We start from the raw sequence: 14,934 nt of genomic DNA on the forward strand, positions 1-14,934 counted from the left end.
ACTGACCTCAAAATCGATAAGGGTCATCTGCTGGGCATGATCAGCCTCCCTATTAAGTTCCGTGATCCTAGGCCAAAGCGTTTTCAAGTTATCGTACAGAAACTGATTAACTGTTTCGAGTTACTCAAAATCAATAGGGGACATCTGCTGCTGATGATCAACCTCCCTATTAAGTTTTGTTATCCTAGGCATTCTCAGGTTATCGTCTGGAAACCGTTTAACTGTTCCGAGTCACTGTGATCTTGACCTTTGACCTACTGATCTCAAAATCAGTAGGGTCATCTGCTGGTTATGATCGAACCCCCCGATCAACTTTCATAATCATAGGCCGAAACATTCTAGAATTATCATCTGGAAACCGATTATCATCTACCTACCGACCGACCGACATCTGCAAAACAATATACCCCTCCTTCTTAGGAGGGGGGCATAATAAACCTTGACTGTTGGGAGGGGGGTCTAATTAATACGAAAGATACTACATATAGCATTTCTTGGTTTTCCTCACTGTCTAAAAATAAATTTCACAACTTATTTTGAAGTTCCCGTAAAAAAAGATACAAAATGAAAACACTGAATATAATTATCGGGATGACTTATTTATGATCTGATATTCTATAGTTGTCATCCCTGACAGTCAAAAGTTATCACGTTGTCCCGAAAGGTAACCCATTGTCGATGTAAATCGAGGGAAGAAAAAAGAACAAATAAATAAAGTCACATTTAAGGTTTGTAATCTGCATTGCCATGAATCTACATGTATATTGTTAACACATTTTTTAGCTTTAATACCAACATAATCGAAATACTTTGTTTTTCAAACTAAACGAAATCTGAACGTATTTACACTGTAAACCAAAATTGCAAGACCATATATAATTTGAACACGATCGATTCTTTAATTTCTACATAGAAAACATACATTTATGAATTTACTTTTCCAGTTTTCGACATTTTTGTTCTGTTCTAACTTGTCCCCGGACAAGTGAAAAAAAGGTATTTTCACATAAACAAGAGTACCAGACTGTCACAAAATACGCCCGTCTAATTTAGTAAATATTCAGTTACATATCATAAATGTAATAATGTTGATGTTGTATGCCTTGTTAACCCAAAAAAAGAGTAAGAAGGAATCGATGTGTTTTGAGGTTCCGTGTGGGATGAAGTTGACTATCGGATCAAAACTGTTGGATCAAAACTGTTTGAATGGACAAGGCTAATTTCGCAGATTTCGGGTAATTCAAGGGTCATCATCCAAGAGTGCCTGAGGCGATTTGGGTGATTATCGAAATTGGCCGAGACATTATGCTCATAAACATTGACACAAAGTTTGGTGAAGATCGGATGGAAACTGTTCGACTTAGAGGGCGGACAAGGCTAAATTCGCAGACTTCGAGTAATTTAAGGGCCATAATCCAAGAGTGCCTGGGGCGATTTGGCTGATGATCGAACTTGTCCGAGATATTATGCTCACAAATATTGTCAGCAAGTTTGGTGAAGATCAGATGAAAACTGTTCGACTTAGAGAGCGGACATGCTTTTGGACGACGACCGCCGCCCGCCCGCCCGCCCGCCCGCCACGGGTGTTCACATAATACGCCCCGCTCTTTCAGAGACAGGCTGATAACCTTGGCCTTGTGCATTTAAAGGAAATACGGTGTCAGTGCAGTTATCTCAGAGCAGAGTTTTTTATAGGAGGAGCATATCAAATAACAAAATATATGCAAATATCAACACTTTGAGTACGATCCGCAGCCGCTTCATACCAAAGACGTGAATCAAAGTACTGAAAGTACAGAAAGGCTGGCTACTACAAAACACTGAATGAAAACTGTGCAGGAAAGATGTTTGCAAAATCTTAGATATATGGGTTTTCCGTATCAAACTAAGGCGAGCATAGGGTATTATTGTGATGAACCATCTTGATTGAATTTGTGCATCCAAGTTAAAGTCCAATCGAGAAACCTAGTTTATCGGACGCAAACATGGGTTCAAGAGCGTAAATTATAGTTTACGCCCGTTATCCTGTGTGTTTGCTCGAAAATTTATGCAAGCATTTGATTATCCAAGAATGTAATTATTGGATAATTTGACTGCCGAGAACCATTGTTTACGGACGCGAACCTATGTTTACGATCATGAACTTGGGTTTACGAGCGTGAACCATAATTTACGAACGTGAACCTAGGCTTATGTTAAAAAAACTTGGTTTCTCGAACAAAACTGTGATTTTTGTTGTGATTTTTGGTCATAATCCTATGTTCACGAGCGTGAACCTATGTTTGCCGTCGTAAACCCATGTTCACAGTCATTAATCGAAGTTCTCGATCGTTAACATATGTTCACGTTCGTAAACTATGGTTTACACTCGTGAACCCTGGTTTACTCCCGTAAACATAGGCTCACGCTCGTGAACTTAGAATAACAGCCAAAATTCAAAATTAAATGGAAAACCCTAGTTGAAACCTGGGTTCACGGGCGTGTTTTCGCTCGAAAATATAGGTAAGTACCGGGTATTAGAAAAACCTGGTTTTACTTTCGAAATCCTAGTTGTTTATCTATTGTTAATTCTAGTTTTTTTACCGTAAACATTGGTTCACGTTATTATTGGACATTTGCGTGCCATAACCGTTTATATATGTTTCTCCCCCCCCCCCCCCCCCCCCCCCCCCCCGACACACACACACACACACACACATCGTGTATGAATGTATGAACACTGATCAGATTGGGCGACTTTCTTGTCGGTATGAGTGAAATTTTGGGCTCCAACCCCGCTATAAACCGGACTGTTAATGATAATTGTCTAGTCATGTTCCTTCCCTAATACGATGGTTAGGAAAATTGACGTATCCGTAATAATGTACTCCTTTTTTTGATGAGTATTCAATTCCTACCATGAGATTACTTTAACTAATTTTTCAGGAGAGCGTAGGTTCAAGCCCCACTAGGACCAAACCTTGTTCATTGTATTTCTTTCTTTTTTTTCAAGTAAGATAAATTTAATTTCTTTTTTTCCCAAGAATTATTATCAATGATCTGTCGTACAAAAGCGGAAATGTTTTATTTGATCAATAAAGCCATTTCTTGCTGGTTTAAATGAATTTAACCTGAAGGGTGAAAGTTAAGACAGTAAGACATCTTTGAAAATACTTGTAGGTAGGTAGGTTTTACTTCTGCCCTATGGTTCTTTATTAATGCAGAGAGTAAGGCCATAATTTTTAAGAGTTGGAGCTTAATTTCTGTCCGATTAAATCCTTTTTACTCGAGGCTCCCTAGAAATTTTATTTTGTGTTTCATAATTGTTACGCAGTACTTTGAGGTTTCATTTAGAAAAAATATTTGATAAAATGAATTCTCTGCGATCGTTTTGCGCAATGGCTATCACTTTGAAATTTGTCTCTGTTTCAGCTGGAGGGAAAAAAAGAAATAAGTTATACAAAATTAACAAATAAAAACAAATAAAACAAGAGCTGTCACTAATGGTGACAAATGCCCCCGCAGCGCCTTGACCTTTGACCTGGTGACCTTGACCTTTGACCTGGTGACCCCAAAGTCAATAGGGGTCGTGTACTCAGTAAGTACTATTAGCATGTGAAGTTTGAAGGTCCTGGGTGCAGTGGTTTGCGAGTAAAGTGCCTTCATGCAAAAAGTTAACGTTGTGACGAACGAACCACTGTCGTATAATGTGCAACGATTGGGATGAGAAACTGTGACCTTGAAAACATGCTGCCTTCGCTTCGACTTTTCTGACCTGTAAAATGTCAGGTTCAGGAGGACGTTTTGGGTAAAACATAGGAATACTGAAGATATGAGCAATTACGGCATGCGGAGGAAGGTTTTCTGCATTAGTCTCGAATAAAGGTGTGAACCAAAAGGCATGAATTAAATAAAACGTGATGCAAAAACAAGCTCCTACCTTCTAGCGTCACTTTCGTACGCCATCTTGGTGTGTCCTCATCGGCTCACGGAAAATCCCAGCCGTTGCACGTATACGACAGTGCGAACGGAACGAACTAACGAACGAACTAACGAACGGACGGACAGCTGAAAACTAATATGCCTCCCTTCGGGAGCATAAAAAAACAAACAAACAACAACGACATGGTAAAAGTCGTTTAAAGATGAATGACAGTGCGAAAATATGTTAACTTCAGGACTGTATCAAGTTAATGCAATAGTTAAACATTACCAATACGGGTCCACTATCTTAATATAATCTGAAAACAGTTGAAAACGTGTGTTTTAACAAAACTCGCTTACATCTACGCCCCCACCCTTTAAGCAAGTTGGTGACAAAGCATTTTTACACTATATCTTTCAGTATTTGTCAGAATGTTTTAAACGAATTTAGTATAAAAATAACCTTTAAAAAGGGTATAATGTGGTCATTTGTTTCTTCTCACGTTACTGTGGCAATTTCCGCCGCGATTACATCCCGTAGTACCTATAGCAAATGATCTGAAAGAATAGATTCTTAAATATAAGACCTGACAACTCATATCACTATAAGTTCATTTTAATTTATATTTATTTCATATTACTTATTTTCCACGTTATGTCAGGTCGTCGAATAATGCGCAGTATAACTCATATCGACGATTGTTTCATGGAAACAGCGTTTGTTTAATTAGCTACATATAGACCGGGGTCATAATCCATAACGAAGTGGGCAACGTTGAGTTACGAAAAAGTTCCATTGATACGGACATTTCATTCATAGAGGCGAAATAATTTACCATCATTATGTAATATTTCCTAATGTTATCTTTCAAGTATATACCGTTAGAAAAATAAAACATTATTATAACGTGTTTGAGCAAACAGATCTAGATCTATTGAATCAGGTAACTATCTTTATACAACTCTATGGCAAAACTGATAAACGTGGCGGACTTGAAATTATATATTGTGTTGTCAGTCTCAGCACTTGTTAAACTTTGTGGAAACTCGATATATGGTTATAATAGTCTGGCGAATATCGCCAGCCTAAAAATGATACCAGTAGCTCCCATGCTTGGCGGGAAACTGGGAGTGATTAATATATAGTAGAACTTGTTTCACAATCGGCCAAAAATAAATACTTTGAGATTCCAGCTAACTTATTTTTGTACGGTTACTACTATTTATAGAATGCTCTATTTTTAGACTGGGAGGATTTTCCGATAGTATATTGTATATAAAGTTATAAACTACATAACTACATCAAGTGATCAGATCATAAGCGGGCTGGTTCAGAATACATTGATAAATTAATAAACAAAAACTTTATATCTTAAAATGGAATGTTTGCCTAGGGAATTTGCACGTGAGAAGTATTTTACCCAAGACGCTGTTATGAATAACGAGTGGTCGAGGTTAGGGTCATTTAAGGCGTTTCCTGCAGACTCAGCTGCGAATACATTGAGACTGGCAAATGCAGGATTTTATTACACTGGCTCAGGAGAAGAAGCTGTATGCTATTTTTGTGGACTGAGAAATGATGATTGGACTGAGGACGAGACCGTACTTGAAGTTCACCGGCGGCTTTCCCCGCATTGCAGGTATATATGTGGCGGGGATACTACCAACACTGCAATTCATGGAGATAACACATTAAAAAGTGTACCAAATTGTTCAAAAAGCTCTTATTTTAAATCAGAGTGTGGGAAATCATTGAGTGAAACACAGTTTGAACATTCTAAAAAAGCAAACTCTGAAAATGGTACGGGTAACTATGTTCCATCTACACATACTGCTGGACAATCAAGCGAAAAATACGAAGAAAAGAGAAATGTGTGTTTAAGCAGGATTTCGACTCAGCATGCTTTTCTTGAAAACCAATGTGTAAATCATTCATCTACAAATCGAAAACATGACATTGGACTGAAGACCGTTTCTACGCAACTGAACGGAGAGATAGAACTTTATCCAGGAATTAATGGTTCCAGACCTAAACATTCAGACTACGCTCTGTTAAGTAAACGGCAAGCATCATTTTCCCAATGGCCAGAGCAGCATCGATTGGATCCAGCAGATTTAGCTAAAGCAGGATTTTACTCTGCAGGTTTGTAACCATTTTCGAAATATGTCTAAGCCATGCTAAAATATCAAATTATCTCTGAATTAAAGGTATTTTAACGCATAAACAAGACACAAAGAAATAAAACAGAAATGTTCTATATTTAAACAATAATGATTAAGTAAGTTTTATTTATCCCAGCAGCAAACTTTGCTTTTTGATTTGCATTTAACACTATAATTATTTTGTCTTTCAGGTTTGCAAGATTGTGTGAGATGTTTTTTCTGTAGTGTGGGAATGAAAAACTGGCAACAAGGCGACAATCCGTGGGTCGAACATGCAAGGTGGTCTCCCAATTGTGCATATGTCAAACTGTGCAAAGGACAATTATTTGTAAACATTTGTAGTGCTGCAGTAAATGGTGATCATGTCGCAGTTTATGATAAAGAGGTAAAAATTATATCAGTTTTAATTCTCTCTACATCTATCGGTAATAACCTAAACAGTTTTTCATGATTCTTTATCTAAAAAAGAACACAAAGAAAAATATCAAATTCTAAAATATTTTATATTATTACTACTGTATAAGGAAAGGTAATAAGATTATTGTTATTAATTCCCATTTCTAGAAAAAAAAATCTCAAAATGTATTAACAAAATATTAATGATTTGTCATGGTACTAAATTTCAATTTTAATTTTTAGTCACAGCTGGATCAAGAAAATATTCCCGATGACTGGTTGATAGAAAACGTTAACAGTGCTGCAGCCAAATGTGTGTTATCCGCGGGATATAGACAAGAAGACGTTGAAAATGGTGTTCTGTTTGCAAGACGAAAATACGGTAGGTACTGGTTAAATACTTGATCCCGATATACGGAGTAGTTTCCCCCTTTCTCTGTCTTTATCAAGATTTTGATATATCGTTTTATTTCATCATTAATGATATTATTTTTAATTTTAGTTAATGACTTTTTTAGTATTTTTCAGAGATTCAAGGCTAATGTGGTTGATAGAATGATATTTAATTACATCTTTTAGTGGACAGTTTATGTAATTACAAATTTTGCACATACTTAAGTTGAGTATTTTTTGTTTCAGGTTCAACTCAAATGAAAGCTCAGTTTATCATGGAATACTTGCTAGAAACAAACACTAAAAGCCCTGCGCAACAGCTTTCAGCCAGAGGAAACAACGAAACATCAGAACACGTAAACCAAACTTATTCCGAAGATAGAAAAGAGAAACCACACAATTCTGTCAGAAACGTGACAGAAGCACAAACAAGTACAAATGGTCCAAAACACAAATCAGGTAAATGTAATAAACTGTTTTATCTTCAACTAGTAATCCATTCTTTGCAAAACAATCTTTGGAAACTTTATATTGTACTGATACTACAAGAGAATATTTCTTGAATATGGTAAACTGCTGTTAAAAATACCAACAGTTAATAAATAATGAAAAACAATTGAGCCGCGCTATGAGAAAACCAACATAGTGGGTTTGCGACCAGCCTGGATCCAGACCAGCCTGCGCATCCGCGCAGTCTGGTCAGGATCCATGCTGTTCGCTTTTAAAGCCTATTGGAATTGGAGAAACTGTTAGCGAACAGCATGGATCCTGACCAAACCGTTGGTTTTCTCATGGCGCGGCTCATTAATTTCCGTGTCATTTGTTTTAAGTACTAGTAATTGTCTTCTCTTTTTCACATGCTAATCTGTTGATTTCTATTCATAATTATAGCCAACATATCTCTTTCCATTGACACTGAACAAGCGTTTTTTTTAAATTGTCATTAATCTTTTTTTTTTAGAAAAACAAAGGCTACTTGAAGAAAACCGTAGACTAAAGGATCTTATAACGTGCAAGATTTGCTTGGACAATGAAGCCTGTGTTGCATTTCTTCCGTGTGGACATCTGACTTCTTGTGTAGAATGTTCAAAAAATTTGAGAAAATGTGCAATTTGTAGAACAGTAGTGCAAGGTACAGTCAGGGTGTACCAAGCTTGAGTCGTCGTAGTGCAGAGGACAAAATAACTGAGGGCATTATAACAGACGTGTTCAACATTCTGAGAGATCATTATTGTGTTTAAAGACTTTATTTTTATACAACTAAAGGCAGCTAATATGAAAAATTACCGGTTACTTCCATCCATTTTATTTGTTAATCTATTTATTGAGTAAACGTGTCATGTAATTTAGTTCTATTGTATACATATTGATTGTCGCTATAAATAAAGAATCAGATTTACAGAAGAATGTACACTTGTTTTCTTTAAAGTTGGTCAAGAGCTAATGCCTATTTAACAGCATCATCGGCTGACAACCAAATAGACAAGAAAAATACATGCAGGACGCAGTATTTCCACAAAACAGTACTGAAAGGAGGAAAAGAACACGATGTCGCTACAATTGAGCGGATTTCCGCGGTTTGAGGTTTTGGTTTGCAACTATTTAGCGTAAGTTCGCAAGTGGGTGTATTTTCGGAAAAGTACTCAAATTATACAAGATAAAGTTTATATCTGCGCCAATTTGCAAATCCGGGTGATCATGTAAATTTCTCATATACATGAGCTTTGGAAATGCGAGATCCGGTGCATCAAAGCCTACTGACGTGGCAAGTTTGACCAGCCAAGTATAAATTTAACACGTTTATCATGCTGGACACGATAGATTCTTCCTTTGCGACCAGTGTAGATCAGTCTGCACATCCCCATGCAGTCCAATCATGATCTACACTGTTCGCCATTTTTTTAAAGTACCCCTTTCAACGGTTAATTGTACAGTCTAAATTGAAAGATAGGCAAGTTAAAATTCATTATAGAAATTTAGCAGGGTATGGATTAATAAATATGAGTGAACCAATTTCTTACCAAGAAAAAAAATCACGTTTTATTTTCTAACATATTATTGTAGCGACGATATTCGTAAACATCATGTTTATTAACGTTGTAACCTAAACTCGGGGTTTCATATTTTAGTGTGTCTTTTGTAAGAAAAACGTGAGCTCAAGCGAAAACAAAACATAATCAAACAGTTGAAAGGTCATTTTGTAAGTAGAGAAATTTTGGTTTGTAAACATGTAAACACGTATGACCTAGAAATCCAACTGTAATAAACATGTGTTTATAACTCAACTGCCACGTGTTCGCTTATTGTACTATTTAATTGACCTGTCAAAGCATGTTTCTGGCTTTGATATTTTAATCTTGTAAAAGCGTGAACAGAATATAATGAAAGCCGGGAACACGTTTTGACAGGTCAAATAAATTGTACAATACTATTCAACAAGTATGCATCATATTGGATTTCCTTACGCTATATTTAGTGTTATCTATTTATAGATTTTTACTCAATCATGCAAGTACGTATCATATTGGGAATTTCCTTGGGCTATATTTAGAGTTTTAACTATTTATAGACTTAATATTTCAGTTATTTTCATGTTTTGCATTATAGTTACTAAGCGCCATTATCCAGCTGACGCGTTAGCACTGTGTTTTACCATAGGTTTCTATGGTTAGTCGTCTCTGACAAGTGTATGTCTTAAAGGCTCAAATGCCATTCTTTAATTTGTTTCCGCAAAAAAGACAAAAACAACAACAAAAAACCATGAAATATTTAAATTTCTTGTTAAATCCTATTTCCGATACTTCTCAAGTTTCTTTAATAGAATATTGATGAACATACTAGGATATTTTACTGAATATACTATTTTTTTTACTAATACCTCCTTTCTGACTTTAACTGTGAAAGTTCATGCAGCACTGAGTTTTCTAGACATGTAATTAGGCATATCATTTGTTTAGAATGCTGTTTCATCTGATTTTAACATTAACTTTTAAAGCATTAAGGAACTTTGATATCTATATGATAAATGAGTTCGAAATTAGTTTATTGAATGGTAATATGTGACTTCTTTTACAGTAAATAAAGTGTAAAAGTAATAATGTAATATATTAAAGATGATTGTAAAAAAAAATAGTGAATGAAAAAAAAAACTACAGTTGCAATATCAAGTAAAATATACTAGGTGTGGTGAACAATTGTGACATAATCTTTTTTATTTTACTGATTGGTTTTTTTTTAACTTTACTGAGACTTCTGTCAAATATAATCTACCTTTACTATAATTGTTGATCTCCGAAGTTTAACGTTTATCACTGGAGGCTTATCAGTAGAGGATTTCTGACTACACCTACTTATTCATGAGGTTAAAATCCTCTATAATTCAGGATTTGGCATTTTCCAGCGGTGGACCATGTACACACCCCTCCCAAAGCCAATCTCCCACATAAATGTAACAACACTTTCTAAAATGAAGATGATTATTTTATTGTATAATGCTCTCTCACACAGAGACGAACAAAATGCAACTCCGTCTATAAAGACAACTGTTTTTATAAAAGAACAGGTAAAACACATGTGAAACCTCAGTTTGATTGACCAAGATTTCTTTCTATCAAGACGAATCAGAAAGCAAGATTTAGCGTTTAAAATACCAAAGTTTTGCGGGGGAGGACCCTGTATCCCAGTCTCCCACAGAAATGGGGCAACACTTCCTAAAATCAAGATGACAAATTTATTGAAAAATGCTCTCAAACGCATCTATAGACAAAAAAAAACACATTCTTCGGTTAACTGTCCGCTGTTACTCAAAACAATAAAACCAGGCCCGTAGGAAGCATTTTCTGATGGGGGGGGGGGGGGCACACATTACAAAAATCAGCCGACTGAAATAGAAAAGTAGGGGACTAGCTAGGGGGTCCGGAAAATGTTGAAATACAGCGCTTCATTTCCCGCATTCTGGGGCACTTTGGGAGCATTTAAGAACACTTTTACCACTGCAATTTTATAGACAATATACCCTATGTTTTGACATTTTCAAATGAATGCGTATGATGAGTATAGTATAAAACCCCTCACCTTTTTCTCGGGCTTGGGTCCGACAAAGAAACGCTTTTCTAAGGCTTTTTCGCTTTTCTAAGGCTTTTTTTTTTATCATTTTTACATGTTTTCTGTTGATTTGACACTAATAAGGTTAACAATACAATTATAAAACTGCATGTCTGGTGACAGGTCACAGCTAAAATGGACTCGCTGTCAAAAAATAATTAATTGCTAAGATAATTACCATAATCGGTCCAATTATGCCCCCGTCCCCCACCCCCAACCCTGTACCTACGGCCCTGCAAACAAACAAGCAAACAAACAAAAATTGATGATTACTTATTTTAGCTACTACGATTAATCGAACTTATATGATGGGATCCTTTCGGGTGTGTTTTTTTTTTTTATTTAGTTATAGAGTTTATGGTGAATTCTTCGTGAAAAAGAAACCGGTAGGGAGGGAGCGTACTGTAGTGACCGACTGAGGTTTTTTCTCTCGAAGAATTCTCTACACGAACTCTATCTGACATAGTGTCAAATCTACGTTTGACCAATAAGATTTGCAGAGTCAATCGTGTCGACGCTCTTCATAGCTGTTCTTCGAAAATTACTGCTTCAGTCACATTGGTCTTCAGGAATAAGAAACCACATTTTAAAAAAAATAACTTGCTTTGATTGGTCAAAAAAGTAGGTTGCACACTATATAACAGAAGAAACCCTCTACATGAGAGGTTATACATGGTAAATTTGCTGTCATCAAATCAAAGACCAAGCTTTTTTAAAAAAACTAACTTTATTTACACCCTGTTGTGAAAAATTTAGATATCTCTTCGACTCCCGTGTCTGATCGTAACTCTGCCGAGCTTAGAACCCATGAAGCCGATATCGTGTGTATTACAATTTACAACATTCCAATAATATAATATACTTTACATTTCTTTTAAGACAAGTAAGATATAAAACTACATTGAATTTGAATGGATAAACTACACTCATGTGCACTTGACGTGTGATACATAAAATACTACAAAAATATATTTAAAGGTTTTCCTATCATGATGATAATCTAAATCAAATAGGCAAAGTACCATGTTGCTATTTTTAACAGCCAAATTTAATAATTATAATAGTAGCTTGATCTGTGATACTATATTCGGCTCGAGTGGATTTTGCCAGATCTCACGAGTAGGAATGACAAGTTATCCTTGGCGAATGCCAAATGACAAGTTACCACTGTTGAATGACAAGTTACCAGTAAATACTGTTTAATGACGTGGTATCACTGTTGATAGCCTTACTCATTTGGCTTATCGAGATGACTTATTTTATTAGTTGTCATCCCTCTGTGACGGAGACAGTCAAAAATTATCACGCTCTCCCGCAACATTTGGACTACACTGTCGAATGTCAGGTTACCATTGCCGATAACAAATTGACATATTATCACTACCGAATGTCGGGTAACCAGTGCCAAATGACAATTTTTTTGTTGTTGTTGGATTTAACGTCGCACCGACACCTGATAGGTCATATGGCGACTTTCAAGCTTTTAATGGCGGAGGAAGACCCCAGGTGCCCCTCCGTGCATTATTTCATCACGAGCGGGCACCTGGGTAGAACCATCGACCTTCCGCAAGCCAGCTGGATGGCTTCCTCACATGAAGAATTCAACGCCCCGAGTGAGGCTCGAACCCACAGCCAAATGACAAGCTAGCAATACCAAATGGCAAGGGAGCACCGCCAAATAACAAGTGAGCACTGCCAAATGACAAGTGAGCACCGCCATATGACAAGTGAGCACCGCTAGACAAGTGAGCACCACCAAATGACAAGGAAACACCGCCAAATAACAAGTGAGAACCGCCAAATGACAAGTGAGCACCGCCAAATGACAAGTCAGCACCGCCAAATGACAAGTGAGAACCGCCAAATGACAATTAACCTCTGCCGAAAGTTAGAATACCTCTGCGTATGACAGGTTAGCACAGCAGACCGACAAGAAACCACTGCCGACTGACAAAATAGTCACTGTCGAATAGAATGTAACAAGACCATTCTGTAAAAAGACCACATCATGTTAAAAGTAACCACGTCATAATGTAATCTGGCGACAAAAGAATGACATGGAACCACATCAAGATGAAAATGTGCCACATCATATACTGTATTTTAAAGCGACATCAAAATGAAAACAGATTATTAAACTCGGTTTGGCCGTTCCATAGAACTTGAATACGAATTTTAGTACGAATTTTTAGCAAACATTTCTATATAAGCAGCATATCGGAGTGCAGAATTCTCTTTCTGCTGATGCCATTATGAAGAACGTGTAATATGAATATTAGTTACGAATTATGTAAGAATTTATAGTAACTCTTGGACTCACAAATCCGCACGCGAGAAATAGTCAACTACAACTGTGTATACTCCGAGAAGTGGGTACCTCTCTAATACAAGAACCAAATTGATGCTCTTTACTAAATTGCTTTAGATCACCGAGATAAACTGGCAATGACAGTTTCGATTTGTACACTTTTATGTCCGTATTGCTGTTTTTGTTGTTGCAGGTTCTACTATTCGCTAAACTAACATTTTGTTTTGTCACATAAAACATGTATGCATATTAATAACTTAAGCTACTGTCTAATAAATACATTAAGTTCAGTTACAATTATTTGTCCAGGCAACTATCTATTCACTATCAGTGTCTCCGCTGTCATGTTCCGACTCGCTCCTTACATCTTTAAGTTCACCATGTCTGAGTTTATTCACGATGACCTCGAAAATGTTGTATGTCCACATAATATGCAAAATCATGAGAATGTACAGAAATACGTTGAAAAAGATCAGCATATAATTCGTGACAGGAAGGTATTTGTATGCCTCAAATGTGGTGCTATAAAGAAGTATAAATGGGTATATACCATCCTTACTCAATAGCCACACGAAGACAAAAATTACAAAAACAATTTCTGAAGACCGTTTCTTCTTGCTGTATACCAGTATTTTACCAAGGTCAACCCATGGATCGGAGGCATCATGGACTAAAAGAATCAATGTGCCGATTCTAACAAAATTCAGTACCCATCCAAAGTACATCAAAACTATTGTGCAAAAATGGTGAACAGCTGAAAGCCAAAAATCTTTCCTCTTATGGTCCATAAGCAAGTTGAAGATTAGATGCCAGTATATGGAAAGTTCGAGTACATAATAACAGTATATGTCATCAGATACATAGTGCTTTGGCCAGTCAAGCCAAGCGTATTTCGTTTCCCAAAACCATGGTTTATTCCGCAGCAAAAACAATCCGATCAAAAATGAAGATCCCCGAACAAAAAGATGCCATGTACTTTCGGTGAATCTCTGAATATCTGTCAGAATATCCTTTTTCGCTCTCTTCCGGAACCATATTTCCATCTGCCGAGTGGACATATCCGTCTGCTTCGAAATCTTCTCTAAAGTCCGTTTGTCGTTTTGGCGTCCGTTTCTGTATGCCTGCTCTAGTACGGAACATTCTGCAATGTTTACACCTTTTGTTTTTGGAACACCCATGTAATATCCAAGCTTGATAAGAACGCTGGACTGTAACAATCGTCGAATCAAAATCATTACGAATCCAAAAGGGATAGACCACATTAGATCTAAAGCTACGGGAAAATATTCTCCCATTTCTTTCTGTTTCATAAAATCGTTCCACCCAATAGCTTCGCCATCAGTTACATTTGAAAACCAAAATTCCTCGTTCCAAATGAATTCGAATAAAGACATGTTGGCCTATTTTGATTTTACCCAAAACATTTGGTTTGCGGATGTATTTATCAGTATATAAGCCAGCCTAATCATGTTTTTATCAGTTATCACGGTCATCATCGGTCATCACCTTGATTTGTTCATATTAGGTCAAAAGTAACATGCGGCTGGAAATTGACAGGCTTTCAAGTGACATTTAATGAAATAGTATGAGAAAAGTTTGAGAAAAGTAGGAGTCTGATGATAAATAGCAGGAACTTACAGAACAAACTCGCCAGTTCTAGAAAAAAA

The 14,934-nt window shown here is 36.6% G+C and overlaps 1 protein-coding gene across 1 annotated transcript; it reads left to right on the forward strand.

The window, feature by feature from the left end:
* Nucleotides 1–5,209: 5,209 nt before the first annotated feature.
* On the forward strand, nucleotides 5,210–8,262 carry LOC123551527 (baculoviral IAP repeat-containing protein 3-like). The gene is made up of 5 exons (XM_053541022.1): nucleotides 5,210–6,046; nucleotides 6,258–6,451; nucleotides 6,706–6,844; nucleotides 7,102–7,314; nucleotides 7,817–8,262. Exons 1-5 carry the CDS (start codon nucleotides 5,281–5,283, stop codon nucleotides 8,011–8,013), a joined length of 1,509 nt encoding a protein of 502 aa, XP_053396997.1. The 5' UTR covers nucleotides 5,210–5,280; the 3' UTR covers nucleotides 8,014–8,262.
* Nucleotides 8,263–14,934: the final 6,672 nt, after the last annotated feature.

The sequence above is a fragment of the Mercenaria mercenaria genome, chromosome 4, assembly GCF_021730395.1.
Source record: "Mercenaria mercenaria strain notata chromosome 4, MADL_Memer_1, whole genome shotgun sequence".
Lineage (NCBI taxonomy): Eukaryota > Metazoa > Mollusca > Bivalvia > Venerida > Veneridae > Mercenaria > Mercenaria mercenaria.